General features: G+C 35.3%; 3 protein-coding genes across 4 annotated transcripts; all 3 read left to right on the top strand.

Annotated features, from left to right (window-relative positions):
- Positions 1 to 1,393: 1,393 nt before the first annotated feature.
- KIS (tubulin folding cofactor A (KIESEL)) lies at positions 1,394 to 2,457 on the top strand. Of its 2 annotated transcripts, none has more exons than XM_089628116.1 (3): positions 1,394 to 1,570; positions 1,836 to 2,003; positions 2,086 to 2,457. In XM_089628116.1, exons 2-3 carry the CDS (start codon positions 1,848 to 1,850, stop codon positions 2,284 to 2,286), a joined length of 357 nt encoding a protein of 118 aa, XP_089484242.1. In that variant the 5' UTR covers positions 1,394 to 1,570; positions 1,836 to 1,847; the 3' UTR covers positions 2,287 to 2,457. The 2 variants fall into 2 exon arrangements, with proteins under 2 accessions (XP_089484242.1, XP_089484243.1); XM_089628117.1 differs by having other exon boundaries at positions 1,407 to 1,673.
- A 2,272-nt stretch (positions 2,458 to 4,729) lies between these two features.
- On the top strand, positions 4,730 to 9,079 carry LOC149384065 (UDP-Glycosyltransferase superfamily protein). The gene is made up of 5 exons (XM_089629574.1): positions 4,730 to 5,190; positions 6,107 to 6,685; positions 7,980 to 8,088; positions 8,214 to 8,349; positions 8,758 to 9,079. The coding sequence occupies exons 1-5, from the start codon at positions 4,889 to 4,891 to the stop codon at positions 8,883 to 8,885; spliced, it is 1,254 nt and encodes a 417-aa protein (XP_089485700.1). The 5' UTR covers positions 4,730 to 4,888; the 3' UTR covers positions 8,886 to 9,079.
- Positions 9,080 to 10,750: 1,671 nt separating this feature from the next.
- Positions 10,751 to 16,707, top strand: LOC149384064 (signal recognition particle-related / SRP-like protein). Its single transcript, XM_089629225.1, has 14 exons — positions 10,751 to 10,839; positions 11,020 to 11,119; positions 11,282 to 11,348; positions 11,438 to 11,548; positions 11,864 to 12,059; positions 12,605 to 12,690; positions 13,065 to 13,260; positions 13,624 to 13,735; positions 14,008 to 14,135; positions 14,325 to 14,522; positions 14,633 to 14,742; positions 15,116 to 15,245; positions 15,565 to 15,714; positions 16,269 to 16,707. The coding sequence occupies exons 2-14, from the start codon at positions 11,029 to 11,031 to the stop codon at positions 16,488 to 16,490; spliced, it is 1,797 nt and encodes a 598-aa protein (XP_089485351.1). The 5' UTR covers positions 10,751 to 10,839; positions 11,020 to 11,028; the 3' UTR covers positions 16,491 to 16,707.
- Positions 16,708 to 17,938: the final 1,231 nt, after the last annotated feature.

Genomic DNA, 17,938 nt, shown 5'->3' with positions numbered 1-17,938 from the left:
CCTTGTAAAGAGATAATTTACCTCAAAATTATGAGAAATCAGGTTATTTAATATTTATAGATGTTTGATTGTGTTAGGTCCTCGCGACACGCCTACATGCTGAAGAGCCCTAAGATGTGGTATTAAATCCTAATTTAACCCTAAGCTCAAAGAGTTGTCGATAGTAGGTTCCATTTTAAATTATAAGCCTTAATGAAATCCGAACCGTATAATTTATAATGGACGCTCTAGATTCCAAGAATTTTACAATACAGAAGTTGTAAAATTATATGGGAACACTGAGGAAGCTTCCAATAAATTGATATAATTTTTTTTTAAATTATTATAAATTCATAAATAAATTTTTGTTAAATTCAATTAAATTTATTAATAGATATTATTAGTTATAATTAAAGTTAAATAAATTAATTTAATTTGAATAATAATATATTACATTATTTTTTATTCAATAAGTCATATAATCTAGGTTAACTGAAATTTAGTTGGTTAAAATTAACTTAACGATTAATTTTAACCGATTAATTTAAGTTAACAAATAAATCAAAATAATATGCATCTTTAACGCAGTTCCAACTGAGAGACTTTAGCTGCAATTTTTTCATCTACTTTATATTCAAATGATTCATGCAACTCAGTCTAAACGATCAATTTCCGTTGCATACCTTGTATCAATGACGAGATCATCTCGAGATTAAATGAAATGACTAATGTTAGGTGAAATGTCAATACTACAACCCTGCTCTAATCTATGCTATTACAAATGATAATCACTTCAGCCCCTTTGACATACTTGCAAGGGAAGTAGACAACTTCAAGGACTATAATATCTAAGAAATTGATCGGTTCCCCGCATGGAAAATTGGGAACCGCCGAGTCCCGGTACAAAATCCAGGGCCAATATTTTAAATTTTAAACTAAAAGAATATGTGTATTCAACCCATCAAAGTGATTACATTCCTTTATATACTACTTTGGATCTTGTAAATGTTAACTAATTTTAATAGAAATAAAAATAAAATTAACTAATTTATTATGAATTTTTTTAACAAATTTTCATTAAATAATTGTTTAATAAATAATATTAGTTAAATTTCAAAAAATTTCTTTTCTTATATACATGTTCTAAACTCATTCAAGTTATTGACACCTATAAAAACACTTTCTCATCCTCGTTGATCTATTATTATTATTATTATATAGATCTGCACTTGTGGTTTAAAATATCAAAACAAAGTACTCACTGTCAAATGCATATATTCATTTTATTCTAGCAATAATGATATAAATAGCAATAATAATAATAGTAAATTGGTAGTGTTCTAACTTCTAACGAACATTTACTTTGATATTAAGGAAAGGTAGTAACTATATATATATATATATATTTGATTCTTTAGACATAAAGTTGAGAAAGAATAAACTTTTAAGGGCACATTAGCAAACTTAGATTTGATCGATACGAATACCCCACTTTGAAATAAAACTAGAGAGAGAGAGAGAGAAAAGAAAGAATCAAGAAAAAGAAAAGGAAAAATTGGCGAGATTCGACCGACCTCAACACCATTGTAAGGTGAGTGTTCAAAAAATTTCTTCTTTTCTTGCTCGAAAATTCAAGAGGCGAATTTAGGGTTTTGATTGGATTGGGTGAAGTTGAGGTTTGAATTAGCTTATAGGTTAGTTGATTGTTGTTGTCGTGTTGATCGAGTGGATGTTTCTCTCATTCTCGTTTCTTTCATTCTCGTTTCTTCTCACTCTCTAGTTTTATTTTCATTTGGTTTTTTCAACTGACCGTAGATAATATCATGACCGTAAATTATTTCTCCATGTTTTGATAGGTTTGTGCGAGAATGGCGGCAGCGTTGAAGAGCCTGAAGATCAAGACCAGCACTTGCAAACGGTTAGTGAAAGAGCTTCACTCTTACGAGAAAGAAGTCGAATCCGAAGCTGCCAAGACTGCGAAAATGAAGGAAAACAATGCCGATCCTTACGATCTCAAGCAACAGGTTTGATTGAAGTTGAACTCGTTGGAATACAAATTCGATGTCTAGGGTAATTTTGATGTTGATTGATTGTAAATGGGATCAGGAAAATGTGTTGGGAGAGTCGAGGATGATGATTCCCGACTGTCGAAAGAGGCTTGTCGCGTCATTGGCGGATCTGAAAGCAGCTTTGGAAGAGTCGGATCTGAAGACGGGACCGGAGATCGAAGACGCTCGCTCAGCTATCTCCCAAGTTGAGGCTTTGTTCCCCAATAGCTCGGCGACCATAGAATCGGAATCCTCTTGAGAACTGCCTCCAATTTGTAATTGAGGTCTCTTGTCTGACTGTGTCCCCTCAATATTTTCCATTTGGATTGCTCATGTTATCAAGTTAGCACTAGGTTATTTTCTTCTTTCTTTTCAACTTGGCATGAATCTTTACGAAATGAAGCTCGATTCCAAATTGTGCCACTGAAAATATAGCTATTTTGACTTAAAATCCGCAATTAGGAACAATACCGTGCTTTTATCTATACTCACCTATGCCTCCAATACATCTTTGAACTGAAATGAATTCCAGACCTTTCACTTTAGAAAAAAAAAAAAGTGTGGGTGGTGTCCATAGCGAGACGGTATCCCGACTTAGCAGTATATTGTCCGGACTCGCTGTTGTGCCAAATCAATCTGTCGGGAGACGGCGAAAGATCCAATGGGATACGAAGCACGCAAGGAACGTCGACTTGCCAAAAGACCTTGTGAATCCGATGAACGCGGATCAGATCTGCGAGGCAGAACTGTTCACCTTGGCTTCGAAAAAAAGACGTCCAAGAATTATACTTCGCCTTGAGGATCGAGCTGCTATCGAAGAAGGATTGGAGACTAGGCACCAACCTTGCTTGGCGAGCTTAGCCTTGTTGTGGCAACCTTAAACCCGAGACCCCTAAGAGCTTTCGGTGTGCATAAGTGATCCTAGGTTTGCTTCGAACTTGTGTTTATTATGCTTTTGAAGACCGGATTCTTTTTTTTCTTTTTTTTTCTGGAATGGGATTAGTTGTGTGAGTTTGGCAATGGTGCAACCAAAGCTCAATTTGCAACCAAAAATAATTTCATCGTGTGAAATTACCGTGTGAAATTACACAACATGCTGCTGGCTAAGAAAAAAAAAATCCGTCCTGTTGCATAATTTTATTCCATAGGATCATAATTTTCTAATTTTGGACACTATATATATACCCTCTATTTCACACCGATTTTTTTTTATCAGAAAGATAAAAATATTTATAAAACTTTAAATACATTTTTTTCAAACTTAAATATTTATGGACATATCTCTATATATTTCTTCTTTCAAACTAAAATATATTAATTATTCCACAGCAACGCGCGAGACATATATTGCTTGTATATATATATACATATAAGAGAGAAGAGTCTCCCTCTCTCATGTTCAATGAACAGTGTTTTGTGATTTTTTTTTAAACTTTTTTTTTTCAAAGAAAAAAAAATAAGAGATTGGACCTAAACAGAAATATTATTCATTCGTACCGTTTTCTTTTTATAAGAAAGATAAAATAAAAATGTTTTAAAAAAACTTGAAATATTTTTTTTTCAAACCTAAATATTTATGGATATATCTCTATATATTTCTTCTTTCATACTAAAATTTATTAATTATTCCGCAGCAACGCGTGAAAGATATATTGCTTGTTTGGAATATAAATTTAAATAAACGTAACAAAATGTGACAAATTTAAATATTTATTGACAAATTAAATATAGAGATAAAAGAATTGTTAACAACTAAACCACTTAAAACATATTAATTTTATTATAACCAACGTTTAGTTAATAATTGATAATTAGCCAAATTGATGATGTGGCGAGTGAAACCACTTATTTTGTACCGAATATACCCTTATTAGTTAATTAATAAAATTTATTTTCGTATTAAAAAAATATCATTATTATTTAAATTCCTTAATTATAGGATCTGGATTTTATGATTTCAAAATAAACTTAAAAAAAAAAAAACCGTTGCTATTTTTAGTAAATTTCGAAGTTCATAAGAAAAAAGCTTGTGAGTTAAAAAAAAAAAGTTTTAAGATTTAAAGAAAATTACTCTGCGCTCGTTTCATTTTTCTGTTTTTTCTTCAAATTTTCGCAGTAATAATTAGTAATATATAACAGTTAATAATCAATAATAATCGTTAATAACGTACTGGTCTCAAGATTATATGTTCTTCACAGTAAATAATCGTTAATTTTTGTTAATAAGTATTTGTTTATCTCTTTTCGTCAATATTTTTATGGTTTTGTGCAGAATTAATTATTGTTAATTATCATTGATACGTGGTCTTTATCTTCTCCAAGAGCTTTTTTCTGCGATTTTAATGTGTTGAATGACTTATATGTTTTGGTTTTCTTTTTTAAATTGTGTAATTGGTTACGTGTACCCTTAAATATGCCTTATTAATCGCATCATTAATTTTTTTATTATTATTTTCGTTTTTTCATTATGAATTAATGAGTTGGACGAAATTTAAATTAAATGGTAATTCAGTCTATATCTGATAGAAAATAATGTTGTGTGGCTAATAAATAATAATTATCCAAAAGGTGGCTATTTTGCAATTTCAAGTTTGAAAATGGCCATAAATCTACACTGCCCTAGATTTAATTTCTATTTTTATATAAAATGTGACGAATTAAATAAGGATACTACAAGGTCATTAACTTATCCGAGTTATCTCTCACTAGAACATAAACAATGTTTCTTTAAAACACTCACTGACCAAAAAACTCCACTTAAGTGGAGTGAGTGAATGATCGAGCGAGTGACACACCAAAAGATTCAAGACCCAAATGCCAATTCTGGTTAATCTTCGCCGTCTCACGATCTTGATCTCGCAATGCCCACTTTGCTTTCATCACCGCCAAACCCTCATTTCTTCTTCCCTTCTCCCAACGGTAGATCAACCTTGGAAATCAAGAGCTCCCTGAAAAACGACAATGCCACCGCCGCGAACGACATCAGGGTAGCCTTCGCCGCGGGCGGAACCGGAGGGCACATATACCCCGCCGTGGCCATCGCCGAGGAGCTCAAGCTCGCCGCCCCGGCCGCCCGGATTCTCTTCCTCGGCCGCCCTGACAGCATGGAGAGCGCCGCCGTCGCCGCCGCCGGTTTTGACTTCGCGCCCATCCCCGTCGCCAGGTACCGATTAGAATGTATATAAATTATTTTCTATAAATAACTCGTTTAAAGACATTGATTCCCTGAATACCTCGTCAATTCAAATATTGTATAACTACCTGAAAAAATAACTAAGCAACTGTATTTTGGTGGTATTTTAAAAAGTCAATTACATATATAGTCATTTACAGTCTCACAATATTATTAGATATATAGCTAACTTTTCGTAAATTTTAAGTAAATAGTTACGTTCATGTATTTACACGTGTAAATTGACGTAAATATCTCACTATTTTATTTCAATGAAAGCACAAACCAGGAAGGCCATGTTATCTTTATGCATATTCACATAAGATTTACAAAATGTTGACTATATAGCAATTCCAAACGTTTTAGTTGACTAATTACCTAATTTTTTGCATTTTAAATGAACCGTAAATAATTAAAAAAAAATTAATTGAAATGAAATAGTAAAAAGTAAAAGTTAAGTAAACATGTAAATAACAAGAAAAAGAAAAAAAGAGTTGTTATATTTTGATATTCTCGAATCTCACGTACTAGGCCACTTAAAACGTTGTATTTGCAATCTAGTCAACGTTTTAGATATGTTTAAAATTTTACTACATGTGATGACGTTGCCTCATTAATTAGATAGTAAGTTACATGATTGTCCCTAACATATTCATGCATTAATTTGGTAAATGGCGATAAATGGCTAATTTACTAAAATAAACAAAATGTTGGCTAGTTATTTAAACTCGAGTTTGAATTTGATTAGGTAACTAAAATGCCCTAAAATAAAATGAGGTATATTCATATAGTAAGAATGACAACCGAGATATTTTAGAAAAAAAAAGTGTTTATAACCAAGTAGCTTAGATAATTTCCAAAGTACCACTTAGGTGTTTACACATGAAAATACAATGAAACCACTCAGGCTCCACCGGCCGAAGCTCTCTCCCCGGAACCTGGCCATGCCGTTCGACCTCATCGCCTCCGTTCTCGAGACCCGCTCGAGGCTGCGGGAGTTCCGCCCGGACGTCGTGGTCGGGACCGGCGGCTACGTCTCCTTCCCAACGTGCCTCGCGGCGGCAATCTCGACCCCTGCGAAGATGGTGATCCAAGAGCAAAACTCCGTCCCCGGGATCGCCAACCTGGCGCTATCCCGCCTCGCCGGCGCAGTCTTCTTGGCTTTCGGCTCGGCCGCGGAGCACTTTCCCGCGCAGTGCGACTGCGTGGTGGCCGGCAACCCGGTGAGGGCGGTCTCGGGGTCGGGGGCGTCGAAGGAAGAGGCGGTGGAGAGATTCTTCCCCGGGGCCGGTGCTGAGGTGGCGAGGGTGGTGGCGGTGTTGGGAGGGTCTCTCGGGGCGACTGGCGTGAACGCAGCGATGCTTGACGCGCACGGCCGGATGCTGGCGGAGGACGAGAGGGTGCGGGTGATATGGCAGACCGGGGCCCGCGGATTCGACGAGATGGAGAGTCTCGTCAAACCTCATCCCCGTCTGCACTTGGCTCCGTAAGTTTTCTCCTTCTCATTCTAAGTTTGTTTCGAAAGTTGTATGTAAATGTAGGACATTCTTAATGGTGAAAAAAATACTCAATGTTCAGACAAAACATTACTTATATACTCATTCTTCTTTTTTTTCTTTGGCAAAAATACCACATGTTACTATTTAGTAACGCCGTAACTACTTGCACCGGTAAGTTCAAACGTAAATTTTAACGGCGGAAGTATTTATGGGTAACTAATTTTGTAAGAAGAGGTATTTTTGCCCAAGAAGAAAAATAATGAGTATATAACTATCTGTTAGAGCAAACTTTGAGTATTTTTACCACCATTTCCCCAAAATAACATGGGGGCATCGACGACGTTTGTCGTCGTGAAAGAATGAGCGATTAATGTCGTTTTGATTCGAGACCTGTGGAATCTGGAAAATTTTGGGGATCTGGTGGTACGTTGTTTATGATAGATTTGTGGGTCACGAGTCGAATTGCGTTATATATTATGCTTTTTCTACAATGCTTATTTATGGGAGGTCGATTCACTCCATGGATTTGGTTCTTCTTTCCACAGCAGAGAAGAGGTCAGAAATGGTTGGAGAATAATAAAGTATGTTAGAGTACTTAGTATGAAATTGTTAAATTGTATGTAAATGTAGGACGTGGTTAGGATATTAACATGATGAAAAGGGGGGTCGATGTCTGTCATCGTGAAAGAATGAGCGATTAATGTCATTTTGATTTGAGACCTGTGGAATTTGGAAAAATTTGGGGATATCTAGTGTTTTGATAAAAGGACTCGATAAGGAATGAGAGGTCATGACTTACTCGTCTCAATTGATTTTGAGAGTCCAAAGATAATCTATCTTGTTTATGATAGATTTGTGGATCATGAGTTGAATTGTGTTATATGTTATGTGTTTTTTTTTTCTTTTCTTTTCTACAATGGTTATTTATGAAGGTCGATTCAAGATGGCTAAATTTGAATAACACGGAAATAATTGATTCAGAGTCCCTTGTCTCTCATTACTATGCTTCTTATATGTACAAGAGGGAAAAATAAAAGATGTCAAGGCACTTAGTAAGACATATACGAAAATTCTAGACTTTTTGCCGGTTGATTTCGAGAAAAAAAAATCCCGTGATATTAACATTCAAACGTGCACGGCTCTCAAAATAATGAAATGAGTGAGTCCGAGGAGTTGCCGTGTTTATGGTACATTCGTGGACCACAAGTTGAATCGTATCGTATATGTGATGCTTTTGTACAATGCTTATTTACGAAGCTCGAGAAAATTTCTTTCATAAAGGTTCATACACTCCATGGATTTGGTGTACCGAGCAGCAGATCTGATCATTTCTAGAGCGGGTGCGATGACTTGCTCTGAGATCTTGGCCTATGGCAAGCCTTCCATTCTGGTACATCATGTTATGATGGAAGTTTCACTTTCGCTAGTTGATTGAATAGAATTCTATGTGCGAATCTTCTCGCTACGTATAGAATATACTAAATCTTGTTTTTTTTTAATATAAATATTTTGCAGATACCGTCACCATTTGTTGCGGAAGGACACCAATTCAAAAATGCTTCTATGATGGCAGACTTGGCCGGCGCGAGGGTTATACTTGAAGAGGACCTCGATTCAACCAACCTGAAACTCGCCGTTTTAGAATTGCTAGGTACGTTTCGGTTTCACAAATCAGCTCTGCAAAATTTTGCGACTATTCTACGAAAACCCACATTTCAAAAATACCTACACGACCTTGAAAGTTACGTTTTACGATTAAGAAAGAATAAACCAGCTTATTTAATCCTTTTTTTTTTAATAACGGCTTTCGGGGAATTTGAAACACTAGTAGAGAGGCTAAAAAAATGTGTGGTGAACTCTAATTGATCCGACAAGAGATACTTTAACCTGATAAACAGGTTGATCAAAGACTCTCAAGACACAAATTCCTTGGATGTATTTAGTACTGATGAATATGGGGGCTTAGAAAGATATGTTGTAATTATTATCACAAAGAAATAAATAGTTAGACGAGAATTGAATGGTTGGGATTGTTTTTGCTGTTGCTGGTGGTGTATAGGGGATGAAAGAAAATTGAGAGAAATGTCGGAGAAGGCTCTGAAAGCTGCAAAGCCTAATGCCGCGGCTGACATAGTTCGCCACATTCTTTCAATGGTCGGTGTGTCCTCGGCAAAGAAACAGTCTTGAAAGATGAGGAATCGGCTTTCAAATGGAATTTGGTGTTTCGTACAATAAAGATATCTCTCGTTCTCATTCCCGTTGTAGACAAAAATAAATAAAAACATGTAAGGAGTTGTTGTATGTGCCATGAGATCTTTTGAACATGAGATAGAGTGTCGAAGCAAAAAAAAAAAAAAAAAAAAAAAAAAAAAATCAAATTAAGTGAGCATGCTAAACAAAATCAACCCTTAATAGTTGTTGGCCCATATTTTTACTCAGCCCATAAACAAGACCAAAAACTCATAATTGAGCCCCATCCCCAACAAGAAAAGCCCGATTGGGCTTCCCGCCTGATGATGTCATCTGTTCAAAATTCTTCTTGCCTGATGACATCATCCGCTCAAGATTCTTCCCACATGGTGATGTCATCCGCCCAAAATTCTTCATGCTTGATGATGTCATCCGCCCAATATTTTTCGATATTGTCATCCACCCAAAATTCTTCGCGTCTGATGATGTCATCTGCCCAAGATTATATTGTGATACAAAATATATTATGAGGGGGTGCTGTCTCACCATAGAGTGATATTGTCATATATTGGCGATAAAGATATCAAAGGAGTAAAAATGACATCAACTATTAAAGAAGATGTGTTCACTAATATAGTAAAAGGCAACAACAACAAAAGCAGCAACATTCTAATGCAATGATCAAGACCCGCATCCGTTCAGTCCGACGTCCAATGTCCCGAGCTTGGCGTCCGTCCATCATCATTCGGCATTTGATGTCTAGCCTCGAGCGGCTAAAAAAAAAACGTGTCTAGCCCCAAGTCCCCAATTGAACTGTTTGGATATAAAAAAAAATATATTATGTGTGTTTAGATTTTTGAACTTATTACTTTATGCAACATTATCTATGTCGCAGTTTTAATCCATCACTAAAATTTTCATTGACACATTTAAAAAAAAAATTCGTAACATTTTCATTGGTCATCGCAATTTTTAATTTCGAGATTATACACATGAAATCAACCACCAACTTTTCAATCCTTGGCATAAAGTAATTGATGTTTCTATTCAATGAAAGTTTCTCTTAATTTAAAAAATACTCTAAAATCATGAACGGAAATGTTATTACAAAATAGCTATTTGAAACTAATTGATAAACAAAATAACCAGAGTTTTAAGTTCTTACTAAAATAGTGAAAATTACATTGTAGATTTTTTTTGACATTATCATTAAATTTTTTGACGAGGTATAAACATTTACCACATTAAAAAAAAATTAATAAGAAGAACACAAATATTATTGAAGCACGGTATTTACACATTTTTGTAATTCTTGGATATTTCACGCTATTTTGCAAATTTATTAATTTCAGTTGACTATTTAATTATAACTGCCCAATTACAACTGTCATAAGGAAGAAAAAAAATTACATAAATAGTTTTTATAAAAGACAACATATTATGTTTTAAATCCTTCAAAAAATAATGTTTTCAAATTGTAAACAGTCATTGAGATTATTTATCTTACAAAAGAACTATAAACAATTAACAAAGTTAAATAAAGCTCAAACCAATATATAATATATTTAAAAAAAAAAGTTATTAACATCAAGAAATGATTATATACAACTTGAAAAATATTATTTTTATGATAAAAAATTTAAACACGTTGTTCTTGAGATTAGTTTAAAAGGAAAAAAAAAAAATACTATCACACCTAATTTTTTTTTTTCTTAAATGTTGCGATTTGTTTTTCAAACTCATAATAGAATTTTATCTTTATGATTTTGTCTTTTGTCTACTCGAACCAAACTGTGTTTGTGGGGTAAATACGGAAAAGATAAATAAATTATGGTTTAAATAGCGAACAATAACTTAGATTTGTACATAGTAGTCTTCCGGGTCGAGTTAATAGCATAACTACTACTTATTTCGGCTCTGTAAATTTCTCCGGCTATCGTGAAAAACCCTAGTCAGTATTTCTGATTCAGATTTTCTTCTATCCAATTGAATTTTCATTGTGCATTTTTTTCGCCCGTCAATTTGCATGTCAATTGTTCCAAACGGGATTCGATTCATGAGCTAATTTAGATTGTGTTCTGATTTTCTTAATTTCTTAAAAACAAAATTGGCCTTTTGACCCCTTTTGAAGGTATCGAACATGAGAAAAGAGAGTCAAGCTTCGGCTATGGAGGTTGACGATCCGAAATCGAACGCGTCTGATCAGATTGCCCCCAAATTCTCAATCAACGGTTTATTTTTTTCCCTCCCTCCGATCTATCTTTTGTTTACAATGCTGATCTTGATATCGAATTTCCTTGGATTACATCGTTATTTATTTTCCATAGAAAAAAATCATACATCGTGGTCGTTATTAGATAGCCAAATTCACGAGGTTTGATTTTGTGGTGTAGTGTTGCAGCTATTGAAGTCCGCTCAGATGCAACACGGGTTGAGACACGGAGACTACACTCGCTACCGGTACCGGATTTGAAAAGTTCCTTGGTTTCAATAAGAACACAGCGATTGTTGGAGCTGAAAATTGTTTTGTTTGTGTAATTGATTTGCAGGAGGTATTGCACCGCTCGGTTGAGGAGGTTATATAAGTCGTTGAAGTTTACTCATGGCCGTGGAAAGTATTCTAAGAGAGCAATCAGTGAATCTACTGTGACGGAAGTGAGGTGTGTTTTCATTGAGCTGATTCAAGAGACTAAAGAACTATTTTCTGTCTCCTTTTTATTATTTCAGTAAACCCCGATTTCCAGTTTGTGGATTCAAAATCCCTCTAATCTGTGAAATTTGAAAATGGGTGTCGTTTTAATGATCTTATCTCGCTTCTGTCAAGTTACCATTCAAATGTGGTAATCTAATATTTGCGAGATTCACAGGAGGAAACAGGAATACTATGGTCGATGCTTGCTTCTATTTTTTTTTCATAGATTAGCTATCATCACAACGTATATCTTTCCATTTTTAATGTATTTCGATGACAATAGGTATCTTCATATGGTTCTTTATACGGCAGAGAGAGCTTGGAGCCATGCCATGGAAAAGAGGCAGCTTCCAGATGGTCCAAATGCACGCCAACGTATCTATTTGATTGGTAGGCTGAGAAAGGCAGTGAAGTGGGCTACAATGTTCGCTCAGCTGTGTGCAATTAAGGGAGACTCGAGAACTTCTTTAGAAGCTGAGGTGTGTATTATTTTAGTGTCATCTTATAGTTGAATCTCAATGGTGGACGGGCTAGAGAAACACCTAGATTCATTTACATATAAGGGAGCTCTGGCTGGGCCTCAATTTTTGTTGGCAGAATATATTGGCAATAAATACAAAATATTGAAGTATGTGTTGCACTGCCAGTTTTACTAGACCCGTATACATTTTGAGTTACTAGTGTCATATTTTCTTACCAAGAAAATAATGCAAAGTAAATAAAGAATTCTGCTGATAAAACACAGAGGAACATATACAATTTGCCTCATTCTTATAATGCTAAACTGAAGAAGATATCCATATAGTGTTTTCAAGAGTACTTAATTGCGTGAAGCTACGTAAGATTTTAGGCATTGGCACTTAAATACATTATGAATTTTGATCATACATTAAGCTGATTTGTGCTGTGATATAAAACTGCATATCTCAGGATTGTTTTTATAATATTGCTGGTGAGTAATGCAATTGGCAGTTTTTGTATAACCCTAATTTTCTTGCATCATTTTTCACTTTCGTATTTGCAGGCCTACGCATCCTTTATGAAAGGAAATCTGTTGTTTGAACAAGATCAAAGCTGGGAGACAGCTTTGACAAACTTCAAAAGTGCCAGGTTCATCCTTATCTTGAATGATATCAAATCAATACTAGTTAATGGGTTCTGAACAATTAGTCATAACTAGTAGTCCTTTTTCTATGTAACCCAACTTAAGGAAGAACATGGTACTGAAAATACATGGTAAATCTAAGTGATGTTGGTTCATGGTCATTTAAACTATTTTGGGAAAACTATTAAGATGAGATTTTTTTTCCCATGGAATGGGAATCTTGGTTTTGGCTTTCTTTTCCTTATTTATATATCTGTTTTCTGGCTCTTTCTCCTACTACTCCCTAGTTTCTCAAAGTCAATGCTCTTTTAAGACTGTAATGTGGTATTTATTCTAGTTTGATGGATGTCGTGGGTTTGACTTTTCACTGATATTTCAGGGCTGTTTATGAGGAACTCGGGAAGTATGGAGACCTAGAAAATCAAGTTATTTGCCGGGAACGCGTGGAAGAGCTTGAACCTAGTATTCGATACTGTCTGCATAAGATTGGCGAATCAAATCTGCAAACCTCTGAACTTCTTAAAATTGGGGAGATGGAAGGTCCAGCACTTGACCTCTTTAAATCCAAATTGGAGGTTAGTTTGATTGTCATAAATAGAGTTATGATCATGCCACATATAAAACATTGGTCCTTCTCCAAGTACTTTATTTTGTTACTTTGGTTTGGTCAAATCTTCACTGCAACAATTCCTGATAAACTCTCTGAATAGTTGATGATAATTTTTTAAGTCGTATACCCACGAATTTTGAGGTCCTACTCCTTGTGAGGTTTTACTTGACTTTCAAGAATTATGGGATTCGGCGGGTGGACAAATTAAAAAAAAAATGTTTTGAATCCACGAGTCTGATTTCAGATATACTAAGAGTTTCCTTTTCATCCTTTGTTTCTTATAAAGTCTCGTGTTCATTGCTTCCTTTTATGCATGTTTGGATTGTAGGCTGTTATGGCAGAGACAAGATCTCAACAGGCAGCGACAATGACAGAGTTTGAGTGGCTTGGTCACAGGTTTCCCATCTCAAATGCTAAAACTCGGGTTGCAATCTTGAAAGGTTTGTATGAAATGCACATAAAGCTATTTGTATCGAGAAAATAGTTCAGATTCCCATAGAGATCTAGCTAGCTTCACTTAACTTCTATTGAAATTTTGCATAAGCTTGAATTTAGATCAGTTGCTGCCTAGGTCCTTTTTGTAGTTACGTCAATTTATTTTTTTTCTTTCCATGTTATTGTGCTTCTTCTTTGTTTATATATAGAAATTAAGATTGTGTGATAAATATCAATGTAATTCTAAAGATTTCTTGTATATGGACAAAACGTTCAGCTCAAGAATTGGAGAAGGATTTAAATGGCCCGGCAGCTGATTCACTACCAGGGGAGAAGCGGCTCGCCATTTTTGACAAAATCTTTGGCGCCTATAATGAAGCCAGAAGTTCCATTCGCAGTGACTTGGTATGAAGCTTCTTACAAAGGGTCTTTGAATTATTATTATTATTATAACTGTTGCAGTTTTTCTTTCTTTCACGATTAGTTTTTTCTTAAATAAATAAGAATTAGTTACATTACCAGTCAGTCATAACTTTAAGAATTAGTTACATTACCAGTCAGTCATAACCTTGTGGCTGTTAAACTGTGTTCTAGGTCAGTGCAGGTGGAGCCGAAAGTGTGAAAGATGATCTAAACGGTCTTGATAAAGCTGTGGGAGCTGTATTAGGACAGAGAACCGTTGATCGCAATTTGTTGCTGGTTAGCATTGCGAAAAGTAAGCTCACCAAGCAACGTGATGAGAAAGCTACCAAGCCCGAAGAGCTTGTTCGCTTATACGATCTCTTATTGCAGGTCAGTTTTCTCTTTACACGTTACGCTTAATATAAAAAGCTTCTATGAATGCAATATTACTGAAGGTTTCAAGTTGCAAATTTGGTCTAACTAAAGTTGCATATATGCAGAATATTTCGGATCTTTCTGATCTAGTCAGTTCTGGAAGAGATAGAAAAGCAGAAGAAATTGCTTTTGAGGAAGAGTGTGCGCTGAAAAGTTTGGCTTTCCGAGCAGAGAGGTTTGTCAAATTTAGTCACTTGACATACATATTGAAATTTATCAGTATTCATCAAACTTTGCTTTTGTTGAGTGGCGAAACCATATGATTAGACGAAATTATAATCAGCAGGGATGCACCTTCACATACGATTTCTCTTCATTTTGGTATTATTGAAGTCTCGAAAAAAATTATGCCACGTACTCTGAATTACTAAACCATGTTATTTATTAGCTCTTGCCACTGCTAGTTAGGTCATCATACATAACATTTCTCGTCAGCTTCTGCTCTATTTTGTTTGTTGCCCTCTGTTTCTTGATATTTTACAGCCAACAGTCTTTATGAATTGATTTTCACAACATTCGCTCTAACATGTGTGTTTTACTCTCCGCAGGTGTTTCTTCTTGGGTAAATCATACAGCCAGGCTGGTATGAGAACAGAAGCTTATGCACTGTATTCCCGTGCTCGTTCTCTTGCTGAGAATGCATTGCAGAAATTCCAGTCTACTGGGGAAAGTGATCAGGTACACAGTTTGTAGATGAATAAAGTCAATTACATTCAGACACTTTTTGTTCCTCCACTCCAATTGTTGTTTCCGTCTACTAAGACTGGATAAATTTGCTTGGCGTTTGTTAGAACTTGAGAGATAAGAGAATTATGATAAAAAGTAGTTTAGGGTTTTTTTTTTTTTCCAAGGAGAAATGACAATTTTAAACTGTATGTTATGCCTTTTACTACGGTTTCTCAACAGCCAGTTTCTATGGCACGCCATATCTAATGACATGGTATTTTCTTGCCGAAGGTCAACCCATGGACTTAAAGTGTTTCTGTTCTGTTTGCAGGTGATGATGAAGGAACTGAAGAGCTTGTGTGAGAATTGCAGGGCCAACATCTGTATAGAGCATGCAACAGGGATCATGGAGGAAATAAAGGCTCCTGAAAATCTTTCTAAAAAGATTGCTAATGTATCATTGAACGGCGTTAACAAGAAGGTATGCTGTTACTTTTGCTCTCGTGACCGCATTGTACTCATTGATGTTTACCTTCGATTTTCTTGGTCACATTACACTTTTGATTTTCAGAAACTGGATAACTTTACGAGAGCACTTTCAGTTTCTTTTTAAAAAAATAAAAATAAAAATAAAAATAAAATAAAGATAACACTTTTAGTCCAAGGGCAAAAATGCCGATTCCCAAGGCTTCCTAAAAAAAATCAAAGAATGGTGAATTTAACTCCTTGAGGAATATACACACATAGAGCACAAATTTTGTACTTCCCTATAAAGTTAGCCCGAGATCTGTACTCATATGGCTTATTTTTGGCTATACAACAAACTTGAAGAAATAACCTATTAAAACCTGGCCATGGATATGTGTTTCAAATGATGTTATTAAGTGAGGAGAAACCTTTTAGCTTGTCTCATTCTAACCCTGGACAGAAGAGCAAGTTCTGGACAGATACTAGAACAGCATGTCATTTGCTTTGTTGTTCGAACTTAAGCGGTACAAGCTATATATGTTGGCATTCATTGTCTTTTGATTTCAGGTGGAAAAGTTTCTTGTTGAGAAGCTAGAGAGCTACGAATCGGCCGTTGGTAGCTCGACAGGGAAAAGCATTCCCCGGATCGAAGCTTTCCCTCTGGCCTTTGAGGCGATCCCTCGCAATCCGATCGTCCTCGATCTCGCTTACAATTTCATCGATTTCCCGTCCCTCGACAACAGGATGAAGAAAGACAAGAAGGGTCTCATTAGCAGGTTTTGGAGATAGAACGCTAATTTTTTTACCACACTCGGCCCTGGATTTTTCGATTTGATTTGTTTAAATGTTAACTGGAGTGAGAAATTTGGGGTTTACCTGGATTTTGACAGAAATGAGGCCAATGTAATTTCAGACACTAGTTGAGTTCTTTTGATGTGGGTCATGATGATATTTAGCGAAACATGAATTTTTTACATCGAAATTTTAGTTTCAGTACATTTATCAAGATTCGATTGAGTTTGGGATATTGAAGCAAAATATATCGCAACCAATAAGATGTCTTAAAGAAAAAGATGAAATCTGCAATTTTCTGTCATGGAATTCTTTCAATTTCGCTGTGATTTTGTTACATGCCCTTCTCTATCACTGATATTTATATAGCGCTTGTTATATACATGCTCCCATGATTCACCCTCATAGTGACAAACTTTATTATATAATAAGGTCTGATTTATATTTTATATAATGGTCTCGAATTCTTGTAATAGATCACTCAAATTATAATAAGGGTAAAGTAATTACAATAAATAGAATAGGAATGGAGGAGAATAACAATTTCCCAAATGATCCTGTTAAAGGAAGATAGATAATAATATTGCAAAGCTTGATAAAGGAAGATAGGATGGACTTTTGTGGAAAATGAGCTTTTATTTATGGCCACTAATGAATTTCCGAGCTCTTGTGTATTACATCATAGACGTCATCGTTAGATAAATATTCTCCAATCGGTGCTCGACACGTGTCATCCTCAATGTCATTGCGTGAAAAAATTTGTAATGACTTCGAATTTGGATGTCTAGCTTTCTGCGAGACTCAATTTTCCCTTTTCCTTCACTATCATCCTAATTTCGGGCTTGGGATTGAAACGTCCAAACCGCAACTCAGCGTACTTGAGCCGAGCATGTCCTTCACATCAAATTGGGGCCAAGGGTCTTTACCGCTCGGGCTCGTGCACCGAGTTCTATATGTTTGTGACGAGAATTTGAGATTTAAATGTTCACCCTCTTTTTTCGGGAAAATGAAAGAATCTTACTCCAACTATCTTTTAAAAATCGGAAATGCTTTGTAGCACGAGTCACGATTTCACACGAGCCTCACCCAAAAGCATTAAACACCAAAAAGTGTTTTAAAATGTGTCATGTGTCAAAAAGTGTATGGATCGTTCAAATTCGTACTCGGGCTAAATAGCAACGCTCTTATTACGAAATAATGAAGAATATAAATGAAAAATATTATGTGCCTACAAAATTTTACAAGACTCACAAAATGAAATAATTTTTACAAGAAAATAAAAAAAAAACATAAAAAATTATTTTTTTTAATAAAAATATATGAAACTCCAATGAAGTGAACAACTCCAAAATTTCCGCAATTGCAAATATTTGGTGGACCGGGTATTTTTTTTCTTTTCATTTTTTTAGGTCCTTCTAATTCACTAAAAAGCATAATATTTGGTG

Source organism: Urtica dioica, chromosome 10 (assembly GCF_054948205.1).
Source record: "Urtica dioica subsp. dioica isolate 48M chromosome 10, U.dioica_male_clone48M_v1_H2, whole genome shotgun sequence".
NCBI classification, from domain to species: Eukaryota; Viridiplantae; Streptophyta; class Magnoliopsida; order Rosales; family Urticaceae; genus Urtica; species Urtica dioica.
The sequence above is the reverse complement of the archived record's forward strand: the minus strand, read 5'-3'. Positions and strand labels throughout refer to the sequence as shown.